The 27,629-nt window shown below is 35.6% G+C and overlaps 1 protein-coding gene across 1 annotated transcript; it reads right to left on the bottom strand.

Annotated features, from left to right (window-relative positions):
• Nucleotides 1–1,337: 1,337 nt before the first annotated feature.
• LOC132553614 (neural cell adhesion molecule L1-like protein) lies at nt 1,338–25,098 on the bottom strand. Its single transcript, XM_060217872.1, is given in 15 exon segments — nt 1,338–1,796; nt 3,544–3,622; nt 5,279–5,416; nt 6,272–6,613; nt 7,306–7,455; nt 12,100–12,249; nt 12,906–13,114; nt 13,942–14,038; nt 15,106–15,240; nt 16,269–16,454; nt 18,924–19,105; nt 19,242–19,248; nt 21,121–21,222; nt 24,557–24,571; nt 25,041–25,098. Coding segments are annotated over 15 exon segments (2,046 nt in total). The 3' UTR covers nt 1,338–1,600.
• Nucleotides 25,099–27,629: the final 2,531 nt, after the last annotated feature.

Genomic DNA, 27,629 nt, shown 5'->3' with positions numbered 1-27,629 from the left:
CGTCCTATATACTTATAGCCCCGAAAATACAGTAAATTTTTTTAATAGATAGATGAAGATGTAATGTGAAAAAATCATCTTGATCTAATTTGTAAAGTAATTCAGTTGTGTAAAAATGAAACCTGAGAATGATACAACTTGGCCAATATTACTAAAGGACTCGACACCATAAACAAGGACGAAAAAAACATATAACACTAAAGAAACATTCACATTTGGTTAAAAAAGCAAAAACACCTGTAAATCCAGGTATTCATGCTTTGACAAAGAAAACTTTATGAACATTTCTAAAATCACTTGCACACTTTTTTCCCAACAAAAAATGAAAGGTACCACAAGAAAAGAATTTTGATTTGTCTCTCAACATCAATATTATTTTTTTCCAGGTAAGTAATAAGGATAGGAATATTGTAGTCCTCACATGAAATGATATATTTTGTGTGGAATGTACTCGTAACATTGGCATGGTTACACAGAGCAATAAGATAATTCAACAGTCAGAACATTACTTACACATTGGAATGCTTCTTTGTATGTTCATGCTCTTTTACTTATTTTTGCATGTTAATAAAATATAAAGAAAAAAAATAAAATCTAGCTTTATCAACACTATGCTAATAATAATATCTCCCCCCCACCCCGCCCCAAAAAAGTAATCCAAATCACCCTTACTTCGTTGATTATATATTGATATATTAAGTTTGGAATGTTTGTACTAAAATCTTGGAATGATGTCTTTTTTAGTATCATATTTATTGAATCACAAAAGGTACTTCATTTAACCTGGTCTGTTTTTAACCACCAAATTCTAAATTTGGAAATGAGATTTTATACAAAACATCAACAGACAAAAAGTCCCATCTTGGACTTGTATTTATTCTTTAAACTCATTTTGTAAAAATCCCCTACCATCCTTTATTAACTTATTGTACAATAATATTATAACAAGAGGCCCATGGGTCTGACATAAAATACAAGATTTCAAATTTTGAACTTGAGAAGAAGTTGAAATTGTGTTTTCAAGATGGCGGCCATGTTGGATTTCGGACCAACCCGAAATTAACAGACTTTGGTCAGGATCATGTCATGATCATTTCAGGTAAGTTTCAGCTCAATGAAACATGTAAAACTTGAGAAGAAGTAGAAAAGTGTTTACTACGGACGACGCTGGACAAAAGGCGATCCCAATAGGTCATCAGACCCTTCGGTCAGATGACCTAAAAATCATAAAACATTTTAGGTAGAATTTTTCCATCAATCAAGCAATGTAAAGTGAGCAAATTAAGAATTCTAGCTTAAACAATATGTCTGGTACAATTACTGACTACAGGCCTAGATCGACGTGACTACAGAAAGAAATGAACACATTATCGTTGAAACTCAAAATGTTATTCTGTTTAGAAAAATAAATCTGTCTTGCACCAGTTAACATCTTCTAAGATATGTTCAGATCAGTGCGATGACTGGAGATGACTCTTCCTAACATCTTTTTTTCCAAAGACCTAGTAAAAATTGCCATTATACTTGTCCAATTCTTCTCCAAATAGGCAAAATGTCAGGTATGTAAACATAGGTAGGATTCCCTATTCAGTGTCCTCTCTTAAACAACTGACTGGTTAGTAGGATGGCGTTTACTATCTGTGTACTGGCCGATGAAAGAGCCGTCCTCGTTGAACTTTGATGTATCAAAGTCCATGCCGTATTCCTGGTCCAGGTCATCGTCACTATCGTAGTCCTTATCACTGTCGTTAAGGGACATTCTATCGTTTATAGGCTTCACATCATCAAAACCATCCCTGTAAACAAAGAATATAATGCATGTTCAACTAGCTCATGTATGTAACAAGGTCAAGGATGCTTTACTTTGTCTGTTTGACCAGTGGGTTTGTCTTAATGTAACGGGGACCCTTTCCTTTGTCTGTTTGACCAGTGGGTTTGCCTTAATGTAACGGGAACCCTTTCCTTTGTCTGTTTGACCAGTGGGTTTGCCTTAATGTAACGGGGACCCTTTCCTTTGTCTGTTTGACCAGTGGGTTTGCGTTAATGTAACGGGGACCCTTTCCTTTGTCTGTTTGACCAGTTGGTTTGTCTTAATGTAACGGGGACCCTTTCCTTTGTCTGTTTGACCAGTGGGTTTGTCTTAATGTAATGGGGACCCTTTCCTTTGTCTGTTTGACCAGTGGGTTTGCGTTAATGTAACGGGGACCCTTTCCTTTGTCTGTTTGACCAGTGGGTTTGTCTTAATGTAACGGGGACCCTTTCCTTTGTCTGTTTGACCAGTGGGTTTGTCTTAATGTAACGGGGACACTTTCCTTTGTCTGTTTGACCAGTGGGTTTGCGTTAATGTAACGGGGACCCTTTCCTTTGTCTGTTTGACCAGTGGGTTTGCCTTAATGTAACGGGGACACTTTCCTTTGTCTGTTTGACCAGTGGGTTTGTCTTAATGTAACGGGGACCCTTTCCTTTGTCTGTTTGACCAGTGGGTTTGTCTTAATGTAACGGGGACACTTTCCTTTGTCTGTTTGACCAGTGGGTTTGTCTTAATGTAACGGGGACCCTTTCCTTTGTCTGTTTGACCAGTGGGTTTGCCTTAATGTAACGGGGACCCTTTCCTTTGTCTGTTTGACCAGTGGGTTTGCCTTAATGTAACGGGGACCCTTTCCTTTGTCTGTTTGACCAGTGGGTTTGCCTTAATGTAACGGGGACCCTTTCCTTTGTCTGTTTGACCAGTGGGTTTGCCTTAATGTAACGGGGACCCTTTCCTTTGTCTGTTTGACCAGTGGGTTTGCCTTAATGTAACGGGGACCCTTTCCTTTGTCTGTTTGACCAGTGGGTTTGTCTTAATGTAACGGGGACACTTTCCTTTGTCTGTTTGACCAGTGGGTTTGCGTTAATGTAACGGGGACACTTTCCTTTGTCTGTTTGACCAGTGGGTTTGTCTTAATGTAACGGGGACACTTTCCTTTGTCTGTTTGACCAGTTGGGTTGAATTTACTGATTGTATTTTGTATTCTGACAAGCTTCAACAGAGCCATTCATGTCTTTCTGGCCCAATTTGTGCCTGAAATATTACATTTAATATGCCAATAAACCGGTTTGTCCACATAAACGAAAAGACCCAAAGATGCACGTATCTCAAAACATGCTTTGCCAACTAATATCTAAGATATAAATAGCCACACCCCCATGTATAATGCTGTAAATATCAACTAAATCGGGTCCAAAAGGTAAAAACATATAGGACATAACATCGATGAGATGGACAGATAGACATCAGATATGCCACACCATAAAGTGGCATGTGTTAAAATCAAAACCAACACTCCTGAGAGATCAGTTGAAAATAATTTTCATTAACTGAATTAATTAATAATTTTCTGAATATGATATAATCAATGTACACTGAAACTAATGAATCCAACAAAACTCACGACATCTGATCAAATGAGAACTTCAACTGGAAAAGGTTGCCTAGTATAATTTCTAGCCTCAAGTTCAATTGTGCTTGTAATGAGTCAAAAATCCAACGTTGCCTAAACTTACGCTCTGGAGAGGTCATGGAAACCACTGTCGGCCAACTCCTTCTCTGGGTCATGTCCAGCAGCCAACTCTTTCTTATCCACTGAAAATGTTAAGATATTAACATACATGAAGTTGCTCACAAGGTGAAACAAGAGGCCCATAGGACTGAAATTGATTTATTTTAACTAAGTGAAAAGTATTTAAGACACTTGTATCTAATTCCCTATAACAGACTCAACCCTCCTTTAAAAGGGGGTTAGATGCAGATGTTTGAAAATCACTAAGTTTTCAACATAATAAAGATTTTAAAGAATTTTCTCTGTGTCCACTATCTGGCCGCACCCCTCTGATCCAAATAACGAGGGGGGTGGGGAGCTGAACTGAAACAGATTGTCAAGAACTGTCATTTGCAATCTTTTACAGGATGATATTAAGATTGAAATAAAAATAACATTCTCATGGATTTAATTAATCATACCTTTTGGGCCAGGTGAGCTTATAATATGCTTAATGCTCAATACATTTGCTAATGGAGGACAAGGAAGATAACCTCTTGATTGTTCGAAGTACTGTGAGAGACAAGGTAAGTAAGACAGAAAACCCAAGTTTCCTATGACCCCAACACCAAATGTATGGCATTTTCCTCAATAGATAGTAGGTGAAGAACACATGAAATTCTTGGGTGAAAGGGGTTCAATTTTGTATCAATGGCTGGTCTGACTCCCTTTCCAAAATGAATTTACATATTTTGTCAGAATCCTGAGAACTCCACTTTCTATTTGTGTTAATTTTGTGCGAGTACACTTAATTCAGATGTCCATGAACTGTTAAAAGTAGTATAAGTTGATTCATTGAGCAATACTTATCCACAAGTATAAATGTCCACATTTAAAAAATAAAAATTTAAGGAAAAACTACAAAATTTGTAACTGTAATTATAAGAGATCTCAAAGGGATCCTGGTGTCAACCATTGTTTGATCTTTATCTGTTCTTTGAAAGTTAAAAGTTGGATCTTCTCCCTTCTTTTCTCTTCTCTGTTTTTGCTCTTAATGTTAAGAAATTTAAACTTTCATCCTTTGCAGAAATAGTGATAATAATCTTTAAATGCCAAGTCCAAGATAATCACTAATTTGTTTTTTTTCTGATCACTCTAAAAATAAACAACGAGGAGGGACCAAAGGAAACCTATACAAGAAATTTGAGAGATATTCATTGAGTACTTTATAAGAAATAGTGATAACAAACTTTACTTGGCAAAATCCAAGATGGCCACCTGTCGGCCATTTTGTTTCTGATCAGACCCAGAGTTTCAGACTCTCACAACTAGGGACCAAGGGGACTTTACATATGAAATTTGAGAGAGATCCATCCAGTACTTCTCAAGAAAGATTGTTAACAAACTTCACTGCAAAAATCTGAAGTGTTTGTCGGCCATTTTGGTTTTTTTATCAGTCCCAAAATCAAACGGGCACAACTAGAGACAAAGGGGAACCCACATATGAATTTTGAGAAAGATCTATTGAGTACTGCTCAGGAAATAGCAATAACCACATCTGTTGACGGATGAACCAATGGACGTAAAATCAAAAGGGCACAACTAGGGCCAAATGGGAACCTACATACGAAATCTGAAAAAGATCCACTCCCTACTTCTCAAGGAATAGTGAATTGTGATTTTACAAAATTTCTATCCCATGATGTTGTTCCATCCTGGAAAATAAAAGGATTGCAGTACAGCTGAGTGTTTTTACTTACGTGGGTAGGTACCGCCTCTATTTCTGTAGAGAAGGCAGACAATGAGGAAGATAACAATGAATAGGACGATTACTCCAAGGATGATAGCAATGATGATGGGATTGAAACCTCCGGCAGAACTTGTCTCAACAGGAGCGGCTACAAAAGAATGACATGTCACTGATTGTAGGAATTAGTAACACCCTTTCAAACTGATAGGAATTATGGATAAAGTTAAAATTAGCAGCAATCTGTTAAAACATCCAGTAATATACCATATCACAGTGTGTAAGATTGCACCAAATTTGGACAGGATAAGACAGAACAGACATTGGAATATAATTTTACTATCCCACTCATTGTGTAGTAGGTAATACTACAGAGGGATTTAATTTCAATATTTATATCATGCCTATATATAAAGATATCAGCTCAGAGACATGCATAAAATTTTAAACCATGAACTTGCCCAACCCAGGACAACCATAAACACAAGGCCCAATGGGCCTGTAGCACTCACCTGGTATATATATTCCAGCCAAATATAGCTCTAGGCCTTTTAGTTCACAAGAAGAAGTTGTTTAAATACTTTTAACAAATTTGATCCCTGTGACCTTAAATATCAGTCAAGGCCACTTCTTTTCATAAACTTTGTTGGGCTTCTTCCTAGGAACATACCAGTCAAATATCATGTGTCTAGGTCTTTTAGTTCATGAGAATAAGTTGTTTAAATGTTCTAATAAATTTGACCCCTGTGACCTTGAATATAAGTCAAGGTAACTCCATTTCACAAACTCATTTGAGCTTCATCATAGGAACATTCCAGTCAAATATCATGCCTCTTGACCTTTTAATAAATTTGACCACTGTGACCTTGAATATAGGTCAAGGTCCTTCCGTTTAGCAAGTTTTGTTGGGCTTCATCATAGGAACTTATCAGCCAAATATCAAAACATTTGGTCCATTGCTTATTGAGAAGTTGTTTAAAACTCAGGGGATGGTTTGTACACTAACCTTTAATGTTGTCATCAGTAGTTACTTCTGTAGTATAAATGACTTCGTCATACTCATGGAAGACACGCACAGCATAAGAACCAACAATTGTGTAGATATCTCCGTTAGCTAGTTTGCTGCCATCCAGTGTTAGATTCTGTCTGTCTGCGGAAAGTTTCAACTGTTCTGGGAAGTTGGTGCCAGAATTTGTGTTATAGAATGAGTCACCATTGGAGTTGATGAAGGACCAGCTGTACTTGAGAGTGAACTTCGGATCTGTTGTGGCTGACACTGCCAGGTATTGTACCGTCTCAGGTAAGATCTCCATGGTGGCAGGAGGAGACAAATCAATTGTGATGGGATCTACAAACGATCATTCATTGAGCTTAAATCAAAACTTTTCTGCTACAAACAATCATTCATTGAGCTTAAATCAAAACTTCTTTGTATATTTACAAACATCCAAATATTTTTTTGATGAATTTGTTGTAGACATATCAATAGTGAATTGAAACATGTAAAAGCGAAAATCATTAAGTCAGCAGTACTATCATAATAGATGTAGACTTCTTACTAAATCTCTATCAATGAATAACTATTATGTTCATGTATTGAAGACTTTAAACACACCGATCAACAATTTTCTGCTGATTTGTGTAATACTAGTCTTGCTGTCCTCACTTAAGATTTTTTCCCCCTTAATTATGAGAAAATGTGCTTATTTGAAATAATTACCATGTATAAGATAATTATTTTTTGATACAGAAACCCTGCTGTGAAGAAATCACCACAAACTACTAAATTTTCTAGTGGATTTGATTTTCTGATAGAAGTGGTTAATCTCATATGTCCACTAACAGATAGATAAGGACAGAAACTTTAATACAAATGTATTCATATGTACTTACACACTAACAAAAGAGAATTTTTATATATACCTACAAATCTGAGACCCATGACAGATTAGAGACTTTACTTTATCGATTTTCCTCACGTGATCAAAGCAAGGGCCCACATTGATCAACAACAGGCACTTTTTAATATAATTAACCTACCTATAATGACGAGAATTGCATCCCTCATGAAAGTTCCTTCACTGTTGTATGACATGCACTGGAAACTGCCAGTATACCTTTTCTGGATATTTTTGATGACTAGAACTACGCCATCAGATTCAAAGTTGATTTCGAAACCCATAATATCAGCTGCGGATAAAAAATCCCAACATGAATATATCATTAATATACACATATTCCAATTGAAAGTGAAATAGCCTTTACCGTTGAAACTAACGATCCAAATAAAGATTGTATCATTATCTATACTGGACTAGCTCTGGCTCAAAAATTTGATTTGCCAAAATCTGAATTTTCAGACAACTGGTTATGGTTTCACACAACACAATTGCCAATTGATTCTTTAGACTGTCAGCCCGACCAATTGGGTACAATTAGTAATTAACACAGTTAATCAACACATGTTATTTTTATGAATTCATTTTCATAGCACCTTCATTTAAAGTTGTAAAGATTTATTTAAAAGAATTTCCTTTTCTTAAACTTGAAAATAATATGTAAAATTTGAGAAGAAGAATAAAAGATGAGAAACATTTCCTCAACAGTGAATTTATCTAAAGAATTATTTATAAAACAAGAAGCCCATGGGCCTTAACGGTCATCTGACAAAAAGCAAGCCAAACTCTAACAACAGTGAGTCTGCCGTTAAAACAGTGGGCTTTATTCATTTGAATAAACTTGGTAGCCCTTCCTCCCAGCATCCTACAGGCCCAATATCAGCACTCTGAGCCTTTTGGTTACTGAGAAGAAGTCGTTTTCAGATTTCCACATATTTGAACACTGTGATCTTGAAAGTTGGTCAAGGTCATTCACTTTGGTAACACTTCCTCCAAGCATCCTACAGGCCCAATATCAGCACTCATGGACTTTTGCTTATTGAGAAGAAGTTGTACGTATATTTTAACATATTTGACCCCTGTGACCTTGAAAGTGGGTCAAGGTCATTCATTTGAACAAAACTTGGTAGCCCTTCATCCCAGCATGCGTCAGACCCAATATCAGCATTCTGAGCCTTTTGGTTGTTGAGAAGAAGTTGTTTAAAAATTTCATCATATTTGACCCCTGTGACCTTGAAAGTGGGTCGAGGTCATTCATTTGAACAAACTTGGTAGCCCTTCATCCCAGCATCCTACAGACCCAATATCAGCACTCATGGACTTTTGCTTATTGAGAAGAAGTCATTTGTATATTTTAACATATTTGACCACTGTGACCTTGAAAGTGGGTCAACGTCATTAATTTGAACAAACTTTGTAGGGCTCCTTGCCAGCATGCTATGGGCCAAGTATTAGCCCCCTAGGCTTTCTAGTATTTGAGAAGAAGTTTTTTGAATGAAAATTTTACAGAAGATGCACGGCGGACGACGACGGGTCAAATGACCTAAAAACCAAATTGATAAATAATCCATAAATGTGAACAGATAGAAATACAGTTCAATGATTTATTGACAACTTTTATAACTCGTAAGAATTATTTCAGATTAATGAAGTACAAAAAGAAAATGAATACTAGAAATTGTTGTTAACAATTTCTCGGGCTTTTCACTTCTTTGGCGACAAGTTGACCGGAAGTTGACATTTATCCTGATAACAATATATGAGAAAGTTTCCTTGTTTGTTAGTCTCTACAACATATCCAAAGATGAACTTTGAATCTTGAATCGTTAAGGAGATATAACTACATAATAACGAAGAAATACACTTTTTAAAGGTTCAAACATATTTGACCCCTGTGACCTTGAATGTCAGTCAAGGTTATTCATATTTGCAAGCCTTATAATGTAACATCTGATGATCAATATATCCCCAATATTAGTTCTGTAGACCTTGTGAAACTTGACAAGAAGATTGTTGAACACTGGTACCCTATTTTGTATATTTGAACTTTGACCCCTTTCGGAAACCGGAAGTTGACATTTTGAGGGAAGTTTTTCTTATGACAATCACTAGGAAGTCTCCACAGAAGGTTTATAATTAATTTTCATCATTGTATGCCTTCTAGAAATTGAGAAACTGTCATATAACGACATCTGTGACCTTGAAAGTTGGTCAAGGTCATTTATATTATCAAACGTTGTTGCCGGTTACATATGCTTCTTATTTGTGAAATATCAAGCCTCTAGGCCTTCCAGTACTTGAGAAGAAGTTTTTTCAAAGATTGGTACCCTAAATAGCTCTTTCCAAATTTGTGCCCTACCGAAAACCAGAAGTTGAACATTTAGGGAAAGTTTTTCTGATGACAATCAATAGGAAGTGTCCACAGAAGGTTTATAATTAATTTTCATCATTCTTTGCCTTCTAGAAAATGAGAAACTGTCATTTAACGATTTTTAGTTAATTGACTTCTGTGACCTTGAAAGTGGGTAAAGGTCATTTATATTATCAAACTTTGTTGCCAGTTACATATGCTTCATATAGGTGAAATATAGAGCCTTTAGGCCTTTCAGAACTTGAGAAGAAGTTTTTCAAAGATTGGAACCCTTAATAGCACTTTTCAACTTTGACCCCCTACCGCAAACCGGAAGTTGAATTTTGAGGTACGTTTCTCTTATATCAATCGACAGGAAATGTCCACAGAATATTCAACTTTGGACAGCTTAACAATGGAGAAATTACCATGTAATGATTTCTACATAATTGACCCCTGTGACCTTGAAAGTGGGTCAAGGTCATTTATATTAACAAACTTGATAGATAATTAAACAGACATCTTACACATGAAATATCAAGACTCAAGGCTTTGCAGAACTTTGTAACTGAAAATAACACTTTTGAACTTTGACCCCTACCGAAAACCTGAAGTTGACCTTTGATCCCAGTTTTTTTCTTGGGAAAAGTGTTTTCTTTTTAATTTACATAATATGATAAAAACTGAGGTCACTAGCTTAAACAGTTCTTGAGTTACAGCATTTTAGGTAAAATCGTCATGGCGGCCATTTTGTTTTTCTGATGAATTTGTAAATGTCACTAAATGGTAGAAGACATCTGGGGAAATCTTCTCAGTAACAATTTGATAAAATATAGCCAATCAATATAGATCTAGAATGAGTTTTTCCCATTTGTCGGCATTGTTAAAAGATCAAAGAAAATTTTCAAAATGGTGTACAGCGGAAATGGTAAACGTTTCAGAAGAACTGAAAACAATAAATTCATCGGAAGGACATTCTGAATCGATTTGAAGAAGAAAATTTCAAGAAAATTCAAAAAAAGAAAAAAATTTCTTAAATTTTGAAAATTTTACCCAACAGCGAGCTTTTTTATTCGAAAAAGTTTCTGTTAACATGTCATGACAAAAATTTCGATAAGGAAATTCTCTACAAATAATATAAATGCACAAGCTCTGTACAATCAATGGTTTTCGAGATATTGCTGTTTTTAAGTTTTTAACTTATGACGTCATTGCGGCCATATTGGATTTTTGACCTACTTAAAAAATTGGCATCGACAACTTCATATACGTCTCCACAAATAGGTTAGACTGTATGTCTAGCTTTTACAATTTAAAAGATTACGAACCCACAAAATTGGAAGAATAATAAGAATAATAAGAAACATAACAAAAACAATAGGTCTTTTCACCAGTTAGTGAAAAGCCCTAATAATAATTATTTCAATTTTCTTTTCAGCTAAAAAAATAAAAAGTTATTATTGTCATTGATACTGCTATGCCTTTTATTTTATTTTTTAAGGATATTTCCCATTCTTTCTGCTGAAAATCCTCATTTTTCATACCAATTTCCCTTTTCCTTATTATGCACCATATGTGTATTTCCTCTTTCACAAAGGCAGTCTGACTGCTTACGTTTTTAGTAAACCAGAGACCACCCTCATATAAATGAATTGTTAACAGCTATAAAAAGTGTTTGTTTTTGAAGGGATGGTCCCTAATTGTAATTACAGAATAATGATCATTAACAAGAGTGTGTGGAGTGATCACCTGAGGGTACAGACAAAACACCTGGGCACCCCACAGCCCCGTACCTTTGACATGAGCCTCATGCCTGAGGCAATAGCAAGTAGTGAGATGATTACACCCCTTTACATAATAAAGGCAGTGCTAAGGTGTCTGGGTGGGCAGGGCTTGACATGCCTTTCACTGTCATTGGGACAGAGAAATATCAGTGTATTTTGGCAATTTGCACTTTTGACATTTTTTAATCATCATAGAGTTTTCATTTTCATGATTGGCGCTTATGACGACTGACAGCGCAAGTCTTGTCTATACATTTCAAATGTAACAAAAAATACTTGCTTTAATACAACATTTCAGATGAAAACTAAATCTGTGGTGACAAGTATATATATTCTCCACATTGCCAAATTTTTTAATTCCATCACATATGGTGCAGAATAGTATATATGAGCTGACAAAATGTTGTTTAATTACACCATATACACCTTTCTGTAAAAAATGCTTAGATTTCAGAAATTCCACAGGAATGTTCAGAGGATAATACTGGACTCATAGCAAATAGCACTACTTCTTTTCACATAGGTGCAGAAAGTGCATTTTCATCCATGTACGATATGCATGTGGAAATGACAATTTCTTTCTACAATTATTGTTTGAATGCTGTCTTATGCATGGGTCACATATTTCCCTTACTTTCTAATGGGTTCTGATGTTCATCGACTCCAGACCGAAAAGCTGATAGAATGTCAGAATAATTTGAACTAGTATTCCAATTGTCTGTTAGAAGATCTTACTGCCAAACTTGACAAAGATATTGTCAACCAGAAACTTGATAATTTTAACAATCTAGTTTTACATTACCGTTTGGGATTTCCTTCCCGTTGAAGTACCATATAGGACCAACAGGAGGTAACTCATTATGAAGAGAGGTGGTATTACAGGAAAACTTGATATCAGATCCCACAGGTTTCACAACATTTTGCATCTGATTTGGAAGCGGCTGTGGTGGTCCTGAAAAGACAATGGTTAATTAATTTTCCACTGTCTGTATGTTGGTTGCTTACACAGGTGCACAGGTGAAAGTGAGAATTTATACAGAATTAGGCAACCGAACTTAAAATGAAGTACACTGTTGTCTGTTAACCATAAATCTACCATGGTTTGTTTACATTTTTATACGGAGGGCTGGCAGGAACCAAAAGAATAACAAATGATCACTACAGCACCCATGCTGATTAATAAAGATACAAGCTTGTCATTGGCCCATCATGATTTTAAATACATTTATCAGATATCAATATTAGATCAATGTAGAATGTTCACGAGTATGTATTCATTCTAAAATATTGTTGACGGAACTTGCTACTCTTCAGGACATAAGTGTGAGTACAATATTTGTTTTACTTTAGGCATCAATGTCACTAAGTTGTATGGGAGCATATCCAAACGTGTGAAAATTTTGACAAAAAAACTTGAATCAAAATGAATGTATTTTTCATATAAATCAGGAAACAGGCCATATGATGTCCTTTCAATTCAGTCTTAATTCTAAGGTATCTGTGTTACATGATTTTATCTCATTCACCAGGGAAAATAGAACCCAAAAACAACCTGTACAACCCGTATAACTGCTATGTTGAGACTGATGAACAAAGTCTATAGCTTACCTGTCACGTTAAGGTACACCTTCATTGTTCTTTTTATTATGTCGTTTGTGCTTGCCTGGAAGCCTATACAGGAGTATTCACTTTCATCCTCTGATATCAGGTCGTTGATCTTAAGCTGCCTTTGGCTGTTCTCTAACACATACTTTCCATCATTTCCAGGAACAACTTCAGTATCAGAACGGTACCATTTGATGGCATAAGGCAGAGGACTGTAAAAACAAAATTTAATGCTTTGAAATATTTTGAAAGAGAAATGGCATAACGTTTAAATCTGTAGTGTCTGTTTCACATATATACAGTCAAACTTCAATGTTTCAAAGTTCAAGGAACTGCCAAAAACACTTTGCTTCATCAAGACTTTGAATCATTTGTAATATTCACATTTACATGTCATGAATATAATGGATTTTTTTACCTGAACAAAAACAATAAATAACCAAAACAAACTGTCGGGCTTCATTCATAAACCTATTATGCAAATCAAGCAAGTATGATTCTGACCCTTTTGGTTAGCCCAAAAAAGCTGTTTTAAGGTTTTAACAAATTTGACCACTATGACCTTGAAAAAAGGCACAAGGTCATTTCTTTTTGCAAACTTTGTCAGGCTTCATTCTAGGAACCTACCTGCCAAATATGTTAATTCTTTGACTTTGGTTTGTCAGAAGAAGTTGTTTGAATGGAAAAGCTGACACTGGCCAGACGGACGTGAGATGATAGCATAAGCTCAATAGCCCAAAAATTGGCCATAACCAAATCAGAACTTGAAATGCATATTACTGTTATAGATTTTATACAAACTTATAGATCTTCTAGGTCTGTTCAAAAATAAACAAGCAGAAATGAAATAATGACAGAATGACCGATAAGGGTTACATCATATCCCTCATCCCAGAATAGGTGAGACTGTAAGAAGAAAAATATGGTCACTAGTGGTTACTCATTGTTGCCTTTGGCAACCTCTCCTTATTCAGGTATTTTTCAACTGCTTATCAATGTTTAGTGATATACATTATAAAATGACCACATCAACACATACTAGCCAGAAAAGATGCACTCAAGTGTAGCCGACTTCCCTATTGTGCCTGTTGCTCCAAAAGAATTTCGTCCCTTCAAACTATGGAATGGTTTGTTTTCTGTGAAAATACAAAGTTTCAAAACAACGACAATATTAAATACAAAATCTAAAACAAGTGGCACTAAAATGATATTTATATACATATGTATCTGTAACTATGGATATTTTTTCTTTTTCTTGATTATCTGAACATATTATTTGACTGTGACAGGTGTTGAACAGACCCTTTGAATTAAATTAAAGTCAGACTGTACCATCTGGAGGCCAAATAAAAACAAGAGGCCTAAAGGCCTGAAAGGTCACCCAAGTTCTCCAAATGCTGTTGTTGTTCTTGTATCAAATGCCAGAGACATATTAAGAAAGTAAGATTACCATTACTATATTGTACAATTACTGCATATGTAAACTATGGACAGCCTTAACTTTTACCCCTGTTAATGATCCTAACCTCGTTTGAATAAAAAGAAATTACCTTCATAATGTAATTTTCCTAAAAAAACAATAGTAATCGTTTCCCCCTTTCCAAGGGAAAAGTTGGGAACCCTGAGGTCATCAAATTCATAATTTTGTTTAGAAGAAATGTAGAGATAAATTGGTTAAAACCATACCTGAATTACATATTCCACTGATAGTGACGTACAGTTACACATTACCTCAAACTGTGGAAAATATTTTGAAATAAGGTGTTGTATATTTTTGGTTACATGTAAGACTTCAGGCATTTTTTGTATGGTGCTATCCAAAACAATTGGGATTAAATGTCTTGCTCAGGGATCTCCAAACAACACCATGAGAGCAGAGAAAGGCTAATGATCTCTAGATTCCTGAAGATCATAAGCATCCCAAATAAGGATAATAAAACCAGTCACATTGGATCTTTACTTGAGCTTGCATTAGTCCACTTCTCTTCACTTGAATTTTTGTGTTGCATAATAATGATTTTGAACCAAAAACTGACAACAGTAACCTTTAAACTAGATATGTAATGAAGCCGTAACAATGGTCCTGACAGTAAATTATTGCTTGAATTACACTTGATCACATAAAACTCCAGATACAAGTGTGAGAGAGTTGTCCCCCTTGGTATAACAACAAGAACAAGTGAGAAACTTTACAATTACTTACCTACTTGGGTGATGCTTAGTGCAGTTGGGCTACCGTCAGCAGTGAAGGTCATAACATTATTCCTAGTTGCACAGGCATAAGCTTCTCCTGAATCTAGCTGATCGGTTCTTAGGAGATACAGGAAATGAAGTGAACCTGTTAACAACAAGCAATATTTAAAGCAATATACCATGTTTTCTGGGTTATAAACAGCAGCGGTATATAAGCCATAGAGCGGATTTTTACCAATTTTTCCGATTCAATCCACATATTTGTCGCACTGGAAGATAAGCTGCACTGTTTTTTATGAAGTTTTAACCATTATATTGACCCAAAGTTTTGATAAAATAGACAATTTATCAAGATCATCAGTAAAACCTTTTATACAAACCTGACTTGTCTTTACCCAACAGTGCTTTAGACCCAATTTGGGCAAATTCCAATTATTTCTATTGGAGAATTAGGATTTTAAACAAGCATCCCATGGGGCTTGTATCACTAACCTGGTATAGTTTGTGGAAACTCCTTCATTAAATCTAGAGGAAAAGTATTTAAAAGACTTGTATCTTTTTACCTTTGAAGACTCCAATGGGTATAAAATGCACAGTTTATACAAAAGTAAGTAGTTCTTTTCACCTGAGGATGCTTAAGATCAAATTTTGCCAAAACAGAATTATTCCAACAGAAGAAGGATTTAAAGAATTTGTTCTATTTCTCCTATTGGGCTCCACCCCTCTTGCCCTGAGGGGCTTTGATCTACCTTTTATACAAAATTCATTCCCTGACCATCCAAGCATGCCTCAGACCAAACTGAGACAAAATCCAGGCATTCCTACAGCAGAGGAAAGACTGTAAATAATCTACTCTATATCTTAGCCACAAACCTCCCAACCCAAAGGGCTCACACCCACTGTTTTTACAAAATACTTTACCCTTCACCCAAATTCAAGAAATCTTCAGACCAAATTTGGACACAATGCAATCATTCCTTCAGGAGGAGTAGGATTTTAAAAAAATTGCTCGATTTCCCCCTTTTGGACCCCATCCCTCCCACCCCAGGTGGCTAAGATCAATGTTTATACAAAATTTGTTCCCTCTTCCCCCAAGGACACTTAAGATCAAATTTGGACAAAATGGGGTTAGTTGTTCATGACTAGTTACAATATATAGAAGAAGTTGCTCACCATCTTTACCAATAGCAATACGATCACCGATATTAACAGTGTCTGTTGGTCCACTGCCCATTTTCCAGTTTGTAGAACAAGCCCAATCCGGTTTGCAAATAGGTGGTCTATCACACTCAATCACTCCGTAATTATACTCCGTAACAGCTTTCTCCTGACGTTTCTGGCGTTCAAATACAGTCAGCCCTACAAGTAATAAATTACATGGATAAAATGGAGTGATCTTTGCTTCACTTGCAGAAGAAACTTAATGAACTGAGAAGGAAATTCTAACAATGAATTGCAAATTTTGGAAATCTGGTTAAAATATCAAATGATTTCAATCAGGAAATGAGACCAATGATCGGTCCCAAAAGGACCTAATAAACAAAGACAAATCATTTAAGAAAATGAAAGCAATCAATGGATGCCAACATTGTAAAGACAACCAATCCATACAGTTTAGAATTGACTAAGAAATACAGAGAGAGTTATTATACATGTGAGGAAAATACAACACTGGTATAGTAACAGATTCACCACCCTCTATAAAATACAACACTGGTATAGTAACAGATTCACCTCCCTCTATAAAATACAACACTGGTATAGTAACAGATTCACCTCCCTCTATAAAATACAACACTGGTATAGTAACAGATTCACCACCCTCTATAAAATACAACACTGGTATAGTAACAGATTCACCACCCCCTATAAAATACAACACTGGTATAGTAACAGATTCACCACCCTCTATAAAATACAACACTGGTATAGTAACAGATTCACCACCCTCTATAAAATACAACACTGGTATAGTAACAGATTCACCACCCTCTATAAAATACAACACTGGTAGGGTAACAGATTCACCACCCCCTATAAAATACAACACTGGTATAGTAACAGATTCACCACCCCCTATAAAATACAACACTGGTATAGTAACAGATTCACCACCCCCTATAAAATACAAACACTGGTATAGTAACAGATTCACCACCCTCTATAAAATACAACACTGGTATAGTAACAGATTCACCACCCTCTATAAAATACAAACACTAGTGTAGAATACAACACTGGTAGGGTAACAGATTCACCACCCTCTATAAAATACAACACTGGTATAAACAGATTCACCACCCCTATAAAATACAAACACTAGGGTAACAGATTCACCACCCTCTATAAAATACAACACTGGTATAGTAACAGATTCACCACCCTCTATAAAATACAACACTGGTATAGTAACAGATTCACCACCCCCTATAAAATACAACACTGGTAGGGTAACAGATTCACCACACCCTATAAAATACAACACTGGTATAGTAACAGATTCACCACCCTCTATAAAATACAAACACTGGTATAGTAACAGATTCACCACCCCCTATAAAATACAACACTGGTATAGTAACAGATTCACCACCCCCTATAAAATACAACACTGGTATAGTAACAGATTCACCACCCTCTATAAAACACAACACTGGTAGGGTAACAGATTCACCTCCCTCTATAAAATACAACACTGGTATAGTAACAGATTCACCACCCTCTATAAAATACAACACTGGTATAGTAACAGATTCACCTCCCCCTATAAAATACAACACTGGTATAGTAACAGATTCACCACCCTCTATAAAATACAACACTGGTATAGTAACAGATTCACCTCCCTCTATAAAATACAACACTGGTATAGTAACAGATTCACACACTAATATAGTAACAGATTCACCACCCTCTATAAAATACAACACTGGTATAGTAACAGATTCACCACCCTCTATAAAATACAACACTGGTATAGTAACAGATTCACCTCCCTCTATAAAATACAACACTGGTATAGTAACAGATTCACCACCCTCTATAAAATACAACACTGGTATAGTAACAGATTCACCACCCCCTATAAAATACAACACTGGTAGGGTAACAGATTCACCACCCTCTATAAAATACAACACTGGTAGGGTAACAGATTCACCACCCCCTATAAAATACAACACTGGTAGGGTAACAGATTCACCACCCTCTATAAAATACAACACTGGTATAGTAACAGATTCACCACCCTCTATAAAATACAACACTGGTATAGTAACAGATTCACCACCCTCTATAAAATACAACACTGGTAGGGTAACAGATTCACCACCCTCTATAAAATACAACACTGGTATAGTAACAGATTCACCACCCTCTATAAAATACAACACTGGTATAGTAACAGATTCACCACCCTCTATAAAATACAACACTGGTATAGTACACAGATTCACCACCCTCTATAAAATACAACACCACCCTCTATAAAATACAACACTGGTAGGGTAACAGATTCACCACCCTCTATAAAATACAACACTGGTAGGGTAACAGATTCACCACCCTCTATAAAATACAACACTGGTATAGTAACAGATTCACCTCCCTCTATAAAATACAACACTGGTATAGTAACAGATTCACCACCCTCTATAAAATACAACACTGGTAGGGTAACAGATTCACCACCCCCTATAAAATACAACACTGGTATAGTAACAGATTCACCTCCCTCTATAAAATACAACACTGGTATAGTAACAGATTCACCACCCTATATAAAACACAGTTTACTGTTGATAGTACAGATACCCATCAAATACTTACGAGGCTTCATGAGAGTGAACTTCGTGGACATGGCTGATCCCAAGGAGTTTGTAGCGAAACACTGATAAACACCGTAGGGACTAAAAGTGTCATTGGAAACACTGATAAAGAGAGTGCCATTTGGATACAAATTTCTGTACATATGGTTATTAATTTCCCTGCCGTCCACTTGCCATGTGTATCTGTAATATACATAATGTACGATATGATGAAGTTATTATGTACTCTATAAAGACTTTGGGGAGAAACGTGGATACCAATTAGCATAAATTGTCACTGCCACAATTAATTTCAAAATTCTGTTTTAATAATCGTTACGTTCAGTCTCCATTAAATTTTAACAAAGACTGAATCATTTCCTTTGTTCCTATCAAATTTAAACAGCTAAATCATCGCCTCACAAACATATAATAACAGGGCTCGCGCTGGCGATCGCCAATGGCGCCATTGGCGAAAGTGAAATGAGATTGGCGATTTCAAATTTCTATTGGCGAAAATGCCGATTACAGACATTTCCAGTCACCGATGTCACTGGCGTTTAACTTATTTGTAACGAGTGACACAGGTAAATTTTGCTCCGACATCGTTGTGTACTACACGTTCACGGTTGACTGACTCACGCAGCTGGGGCAAGGTCAGCTATCGGAACTCTTTTGTGTTTTGACAGAAACGTTTACCTGTCTAAACAGCAACACGCCTGAAAAGAAAATCACCAATTATCCAATGATGTCTCCATTGTCTCAATCCGAGATAGCCTCTGCCGTGAACAATAAGGTAAGTTAGCTGAAGGAAAGATGTTGTTTTATCGGGAATTGGCTTACGGTAGGTGGATCATTAGGTGTGTCGATGTCGTTAATTGGGCACGAGTTTGTGATTTCTGCAGACATAACTTAGTAAACTAGTGTATTTGAAAGGGCCCGAAATGGGCTTTTTGATCGACAATCAAAATAGCAAGAAACACAAGATATAATTTCGTTGTTTTTACACTATGTTGCCGATTTTGTTTTATATTTTTGTACATATTTTGGTCACATCAGATTTGGCCCTTCACTGAGATAGATCGTTAGATAAAATGGGAAAACGTAAACTCCCCTTTAGTGATAGGGATGGGAAAGTACCCAGATTGTCATCATTTGGTTTTAAGACACCATCTATTGAAAAGGAAAATGATAGTCCTGATCAGGTTACTAACAGGGGCAGTAGTTCAAGAAAGTTTCTAGATAGTTGGAAAATTGGCAGGCCATGGCTAAAATATGACCCAGAGCAAAAGCTCATGTTTTGTGACATATGTATTAAGGCATTAGTTAGAAATAGTTTCACTGATGGCTGCAGTATCATGAAGAAGAAGTGCTTGGTTAAGCATGAGAAAGGATCAGTATATACAACTATTCATCATTTATGAACAGAAAATTATGCAAATTTAGATTAAGTAATTCAGAAATACTATACAGCCTGGAGGATGGTACAATGTAGTTACTCATTACAGCCTGCTTGGCACATGAATTAGAAACACAATCTTTTAGTTTAACGATTATGTCTTTATTATCTCTGAAGTGTTTTTAAGAGATATATTACTTAGGAAGTTACTGTAATAAGTATAATACTTTGATGGTGTAAAATAAGGTTCAATGTAATCCTGTATCTCTCTGCAAATGTCCAATTCTATTCTAAATTTTATTTTCAATTTTACAGATGAGAACTCTCACTCTGCTGCTTTGGCAACACAACAGCAAACTGTCGAGATGCAGAAGGCCTGTAATAATTCCATGTTTATAAACTCTTTTACCATATACTGTGTTATGTTTGATGTATTGTTGTTAAAACAGTGAATAAATAATGTAATTATATAATTAGCATATGTGTTTTTATTATATGAGGAAATTAAGTGCTCGTCGGGTGAGGGTGAGTTCCGGAATCTGTTCGCACGCTTATAAAAAAAAAAATTTGGTTTGGCGAAACTGAATTTTGACCCAGAGCTAGCCCTGTATATTGGACCTTTCCATCCCTAAACAGTTATTTTTTTCTTTTTTAACTCTTTGAATACTCTAAGTCTAAATTCAACAAAAAGTAAGACTATTATAAACTTTTTCATTCGGTAAGTATACCTAGGGATCTGGAGAGTATTTTACATTAATTGGCATGACATGTGATGTGTGACACATGATAATACATGAGGCTACTTACGTGATAGGTAAACTTCCACTAGCTTGGCAGCTCACAATGAACTCAACCTTGCCTTTATCGGCAACGGCATATTCTTGTTGGAAGCTGGAGGTCATTGATGGGGGTTTCTTTATCACTAAAGAAGAGAAAAAGGCATCAAATCACTAATGTTACAATTTAGTTAATTGTACAATATATTATATCAAAGTAATTTTAAGTGTGATTTCCATGGGGTTATCTCCCTTTTCAGTTCATGTTGCAGTATGAAAATGAGGCCCAAGTGGCCTGCCTTGCTCACCTGACTAATTCAGTCATTTAACAAAATGTTTCAAATATGAGAAATAATAATTTCTTAAATAATTTCTTATTGGGTCAAGGCCTTGTGGTCAAACAGATGCTTGATTTAATATTTATTGCTTTAGACTAAAACTGAATAATATGCTTGTACTGTAAAAAAAAATTGAAGAACTTAATATTCCCAAACTGGAACCCACCTCTCCTGCTTAAGTGGGGAGGCAAGACCTACTGTTTATACAAAATTGATTTGCTTTGACTGACAAGTCATACGCAACTTGCTTTGTCAACAGCAAAATGGGAATCTCACCCATGTCACTGTTTTGTTATGTTATGGGTAGATTTTTTTCAAATCAATAATGTGTCATTCAGATTACTAAAAACAATTTACATATCTGTATAAAAGCTGGGACTAGATAAGTAGGACAACAAGCTTGGAGTAATCTGATATAAATTCATTGTTGATCGGTTTCGCCAAGAACTGATGCCCTTTATCAGGACACTCAAGTAAGAAAATTTTACTCAAAATTTGGACAAACATATATTGTGATGACACTGAAAGGGGTCACATGTGTGACCTATGACCTTCTATAGACTCCTCCACCTTTGTTTTTAAGTTCTTGGCTAGAGTTCTCCTCCTTGTTGTTACCATTTAGGGATCTAAACAAAAAGTCTTTCTCTGCCATTATCGTTGGTAAGAAATAGTCCAATTGGACTCGGTTATTCCTTCGGCAGAATCTGTAGTAGATGCAGGGGCTCCAAAATAGATGACTAGACATACAACTCAAGGTATGAAACCAACACTGTTGCTTTCATAATGGTTCAACTCCTTACTCGGAAACCTACCTGGTATGTAGGGTAATTGGAAAACTTGGATAAGCTAAGTAGAATGACAATGGCAACAAGCTAGGAGGAGTAAGGTAATATATATTCATTATGTATCGCTGACCGGTTTCATCCAGAACTGACATGTGATGCATGTATGTACAATTGTATATATATGACATTCTGTACCAATGATCTGACGCTTACAGTCCAAGGGGCATAACTCTATTTAATATCATTTAACCCAACCCAACTAAAAAACATGACCATTTCCCCCCATAATACATGTGTATACCAAATTTCACATAAAAATGTCTGAATAAGATTATGAGCACTGCTTGAAATTTTCTAAGTGCAAGGGGCATAACTCATTCAAACTAAGCTCAACTTGTAGTGAATATATACATTTAATTGAAGAAAACCCTGTTGGAAGTTAATGCACAGAGACCTTAACTTTTAAGGATCGCAATGAGGAACTTGCTGAGTTGTATCAAAAGTCAAGAAAAGGGTCATAACTCTGGTAAAAATTGCTGAAAAATAAGTGAAAGTCTAAGTTGGCCTAGATTTCAATATTCATGCAAAATACTACTTTATTCTATTCAGGCATTCTACAGTTATGGTGTGGAAGCCAAAGTTTTCACATTTCTAAGTCATGAAAGAGTTATGACTCTGGCAGAAATCGCCAGAAATAAGCGAAAATAGAACTTGGCATAGATTTTTTAGATTTCAACATACCTGCAAAATATTATTCAATTCTTTACTGGCATTCTAAGGTTAAGGTGCAGAAACCAAATCCCCATGAACGTGGGGAACACAATATACCCCCTACTTCTTCCAATTTAAATTTTCAACCTGTGCTGTTGCCAACTTATTACCCAGGTTAAATTAAATGGTAAAACTCCCCTACGACAGTTGGATCATTTCATAATGAATTTAGTTGAATTTAATGAAGTTAAAACAAAACACAAGATATAATCACAATATCTTTTTTATATATTGCAATATATTTAGATACTGGTTTCAGGTGATTATGCCCATACTTACTTTACTTATACAAGGTACTCTAATGAAAAGGCAGTAACATCCACATCAAATTGAATATTGAAGAAAAACAGGCAATTTACCCAGATGATGGTATATGGTCACAAACCAAATTGAAAGTCAGGTAGAAAAGGGAACTGAAGGCTCCAGGTACCTGCATTGCTCACCTGGCTTATGTATCAGCTATATATTCTGTCATTCAATAAATAATTTCAAAATAGTTTCCCTATTGGGTACTGGCCTTGTGGTCGAACAGAAGTCAGCTTCACTGTTCATAAAGAAATGCTTTAGACCAAACTTGGACAATAACCTAAGAAGGATTATTAGAACTTACATTTCTCCTATTGGTCACCCCCTCCCCCTTTTGTGACCTTGAATATGAGTCAAGGTCATTTCTTTTTGCAAACTTTGTTGGACTTCACCAAAGGAATCTTCCAGCCATATATAATGATTCTAGGCCTTCCAGTATTTAAAAAGAAGTCATTTAAATGTTTTAACACATTTGACCTCTGTGACCTTGAATATGAGTCAAGGTCATTTCTTTTTTGCAAACTTTGTTGGGCATTATCAAAGGAACCTTCCAGCCAAATATGATAACTCTACGCCTTTTGGTATTTCAGAGGAAGTTGTTTAAATGAAAAGTGGACGGACGCAGGACAGACGGATGACGGATGCTGCGGTATGGCATAACCTCCCTTGGCCCTTTGGACCAGGTGAGCTAAAAATCTAAAGTGATTATTGGGACTCAGAAATTCAAGTCCTCAGGTTGTGCTTTTCCTTTGGGACTCATTCAAATTCTGAGAACATGTGGCCACTTTTTCTCTCAGTAAGGGGTCTATCAAAAGTTTGACAAGTCTGATCACTATTGTCAATAATTTTTTTTCTCTTTAAGATCCTTTAAAACTAGCTGTAGTTCAACACTTGTTATAGATAGGTGGACATTGGATATAATAATTGATCTCATTTCTTAATCTGATCTGATGAGATGATCAATTGTAATTTTTCATAATTGATCATCAGTACCTCTATATTTTCTTGTGTTTCAGCAATTTCATATCATGCATGATAAAGACAGAAACTGTGTATGATATTCATTCCTAAGCAAATTCTATGTAAGTGGGGTATTTTATATCAAAGTAACACACAAAAATTCATTATGGTAGGAGAAAGTATGGACTTTTTAACCGATTTCCCATCACTAACACGACATTAGATTGCCCTATGACTTTGTCGACTCCATGTCAGAGACAAAATCTATTTGTGATCGTTTTTATTGTGAGTCACAACATAAAAGAAAGTGCTTCACTTACAGTTCTCCAATTCCCCTATAAAAATAATAAGATACAAACCTATTGTCTGTGAACATGGTTGTGCACTTAAATACAAAAGTTCATCATAACAGACAATATATGTAATATTAGTATAATCACATGTACCAAAGAAATATGTATGTTATCACTTTGAAATCAAATTCCATCACATAAATTCTAACAAATCAGGTTACCATCTCCCTGAAATTTCCTAATATACAAATATTTTCTCAACTCAGGTAACCGACTCTCTGACATGAAATATTGTAAAATTATTACTCGTGATAATGCATAAAGAACTTTATAACAAATCATATTTAGATATGTGGTAAAGCATTCATTAGAATTAAGTCTGAACTGTCGCCTAGAAGTACAATGTAAATTATCTGTTTTCTATCAATATGGTTATCAATTCATGTGTCAATTCTTGTGAAGGTTTAATATGCTGGTGGATTAAAGAAAGTGATAATAGCCTTGTACTTACACTCATTTTGGCCTAATGATAAACTGCTACCCAGAAGCAGCAGGATTAGAGACCACATCTTAGGAGATATTCTTTTGTTCTGAAAAATACAAAAGGTGCACGTCAACAATCAGCAAAGTTTATTTTTGGTTGTAATGAATTTTAGGCAGTGAATTAAGCTAGTAAATACTACAACACTACTATCAATACATGTAAAAAAGTATAAAGATTCTCATCCCATAAAGTCAGAATTTTGAATCCTTAGTTTGACAATGGATGCCCAAACTTGATAAGAGCAAGTTTTTGGTGTCATAAAATATTTGTTTATGTTCGAAACAACCATTTTTAAAAAATGGTGAAACACCATGGAGTGGTAGATTTAACATCATCAAGGGATGTTGGATCCTGACCAGTAAAGGAGAAGATAGTTCTGTTTTGAATGATGGAGAAAAGCTGTTTACATGACTTCCTGGATGTAACGGGATACCAAAGACTGTTCATTTGAAAATCTATTTCCTTCTCAAGTATTGTCAAATTATGAAAAATTACATTCTATTTAAATAATATATTGCCATGAATATTTGTTACTACTTCAGTTTTAGGTTGTCATTACAATTTACAAAAAACCCCACTAATTCTGAAGTAAATAACTATTTGGCATACTAATGAATGAAAATGCATTTTTTTCTATATTGCAACTGAATAAAAAAATGTTTAAAGAATTTGATCTCTTGACAATGATTTTATTCACCATTTGCAATTATGGTGACCTGTGTTACATCCAGTTCAGAATCAGAGTCCATGTTACATCCAGACATTTAAGACTGGTATCTTGTTTATAACCAGTGTCCATGGATCCTTAAATTACAGACCTCTGAGAGTCACATGGCAATCTTTTGATTATTTGATTTGTCCAATTTTGGGTGAATCCATTGTATGTGATTATAAAATAAATACATCTTACCCTGAGTTTGACCAAAGACATGTATGGATGGAAGAGCAAGAAAATATTGCATGCCTCATCCCCTGTACTGGACTTAATATTATAGGTCTGTCCTCTTCAGTGACACACATTCAAAATACCATAAATAGAAGGAAATATGTATCTGTCATCTCAAACAGCCACTTGCTTGCGAAAGTATTACTTGTATCAAAAACACAATACACTTGTGGTTAACAAACATGTATATAATGGTGCATATACCTGCTCCATTAGCAAGATATTTATAGACACATTCTAACACCTCCATATGTAACACGTTTTCAGACAATCATTAACTTCAGAAATTTTATCTCGCTTAAATGTATGCAATCAGTAGATGACTCATGTTCCTTCCATCTAATTTACATTATAAATTCAAAAACTTTACCGTACTGACCCTGTAAACCAGCCTTGTGGTTATCTAACAAAGCGAGGACGACTCCATTTCCCCTTTAATATCATTGACTGTAAAAGCATCATATAATATCATAAAATCCTAATTTGAAAAGCAGAACATTTGGTTTGGACATTTGGAAACATGTTAGTCACAAATGCCATAGGAGTAAGAACTTGTTGTGTAAATAGGCCTTGAAATTTTATGTTCGTTTTCATCAGATATGATGTACAACTTCACTGCATGGTCGATGTACTGTGACACAAGGTAACAGATATAAGAGTGTTGTTTGCTTTCGGTGTGTGTATACCACACCTAAATCTTTAATAAAATCAATCTGTCCATTGCTAGTTGCTAGGAATCGGTTTTTTTTATTTAAAAAAAAAAGTTAAAAATTTCACAGACTGCATTAGTCAATAATTACATACACTCTAGGCTATACATAATTGATGTGTGTTTGCTGACGGTTCTGGCCAGACATGTATACTGGTAAATCAATGACTGCCATGCTACATAGTGTCCATGTATACTACCACTCTTTCTCTAGGTGGTCCGTGAAACATCTGCCTAGACAAATGCAGTGCAAACAACTGCTCAAGTTAGAACTTCCTCAACTGAAGTGAATGTTTGTACCAGATATTACAAATTTGCCTGTAAACATTCTCTATTACCCTGGTTACTTCTGAGAAAACTTAGTAACATACTGTTAATGTTCTTATAAATTAAATAAATTAATAGAATTTTTTTGTTTTATTCCATCAATTTAATAAATAATGTTTTCATGAAGTTAATTTCATTTTCTGCAATGAAAAAACATCCTATCTGGTGGGTTTTATAATATGACCTTTGACCTGCTGGGTGATAGGGCTGAGTTAGTGCCATCACACTGACATAAGCTGGACATTCCAACTTGACATTCAACCTGTTCACACAACATGAGGTACCTGAAATGACCTGCAGAAGTATACATGTACATACATTGTGATATCTAATTCTGTAGCCTTGGGAGACAACTGGTCCGATTATACAAAATGTCCTAAGACACCAATCTTATTTATAACATATGCTCTCTCAAACTGAATTACCCAGGACATTATATTTTCTGATAGTACATTATTTTGGAATAGTAAGTGTCAGCTTAGACAAGACTGTGCTGGCCAAGTGGCATAGGCGACCATATTTACCACTAACCCTCCCTCAATCTTTGGTTTACATGTCGAGGCCTACTTGGGAA

Source organism: Ylistrum balloti, unplaced genomic scaffold (genome assembly GCF_031769215.1).
Source record: "Ylistrum balloti isolate Yb309-2 unplaced genomic scaffold, AGI_CSIRO_Ybal_v1 Utg370340, whole genome shotgun sequence".
In the NCBI taxonomy this organism is placed as follows: Eukaryota; Metazoa; Mollusca; class Bivalvia; order Pectinida; family Pectinidae; genus Ylistrum; species Ylistrum balloti.
This window is presented reverse-complemented; position numbering and strand designations above follow the sequence as displayed.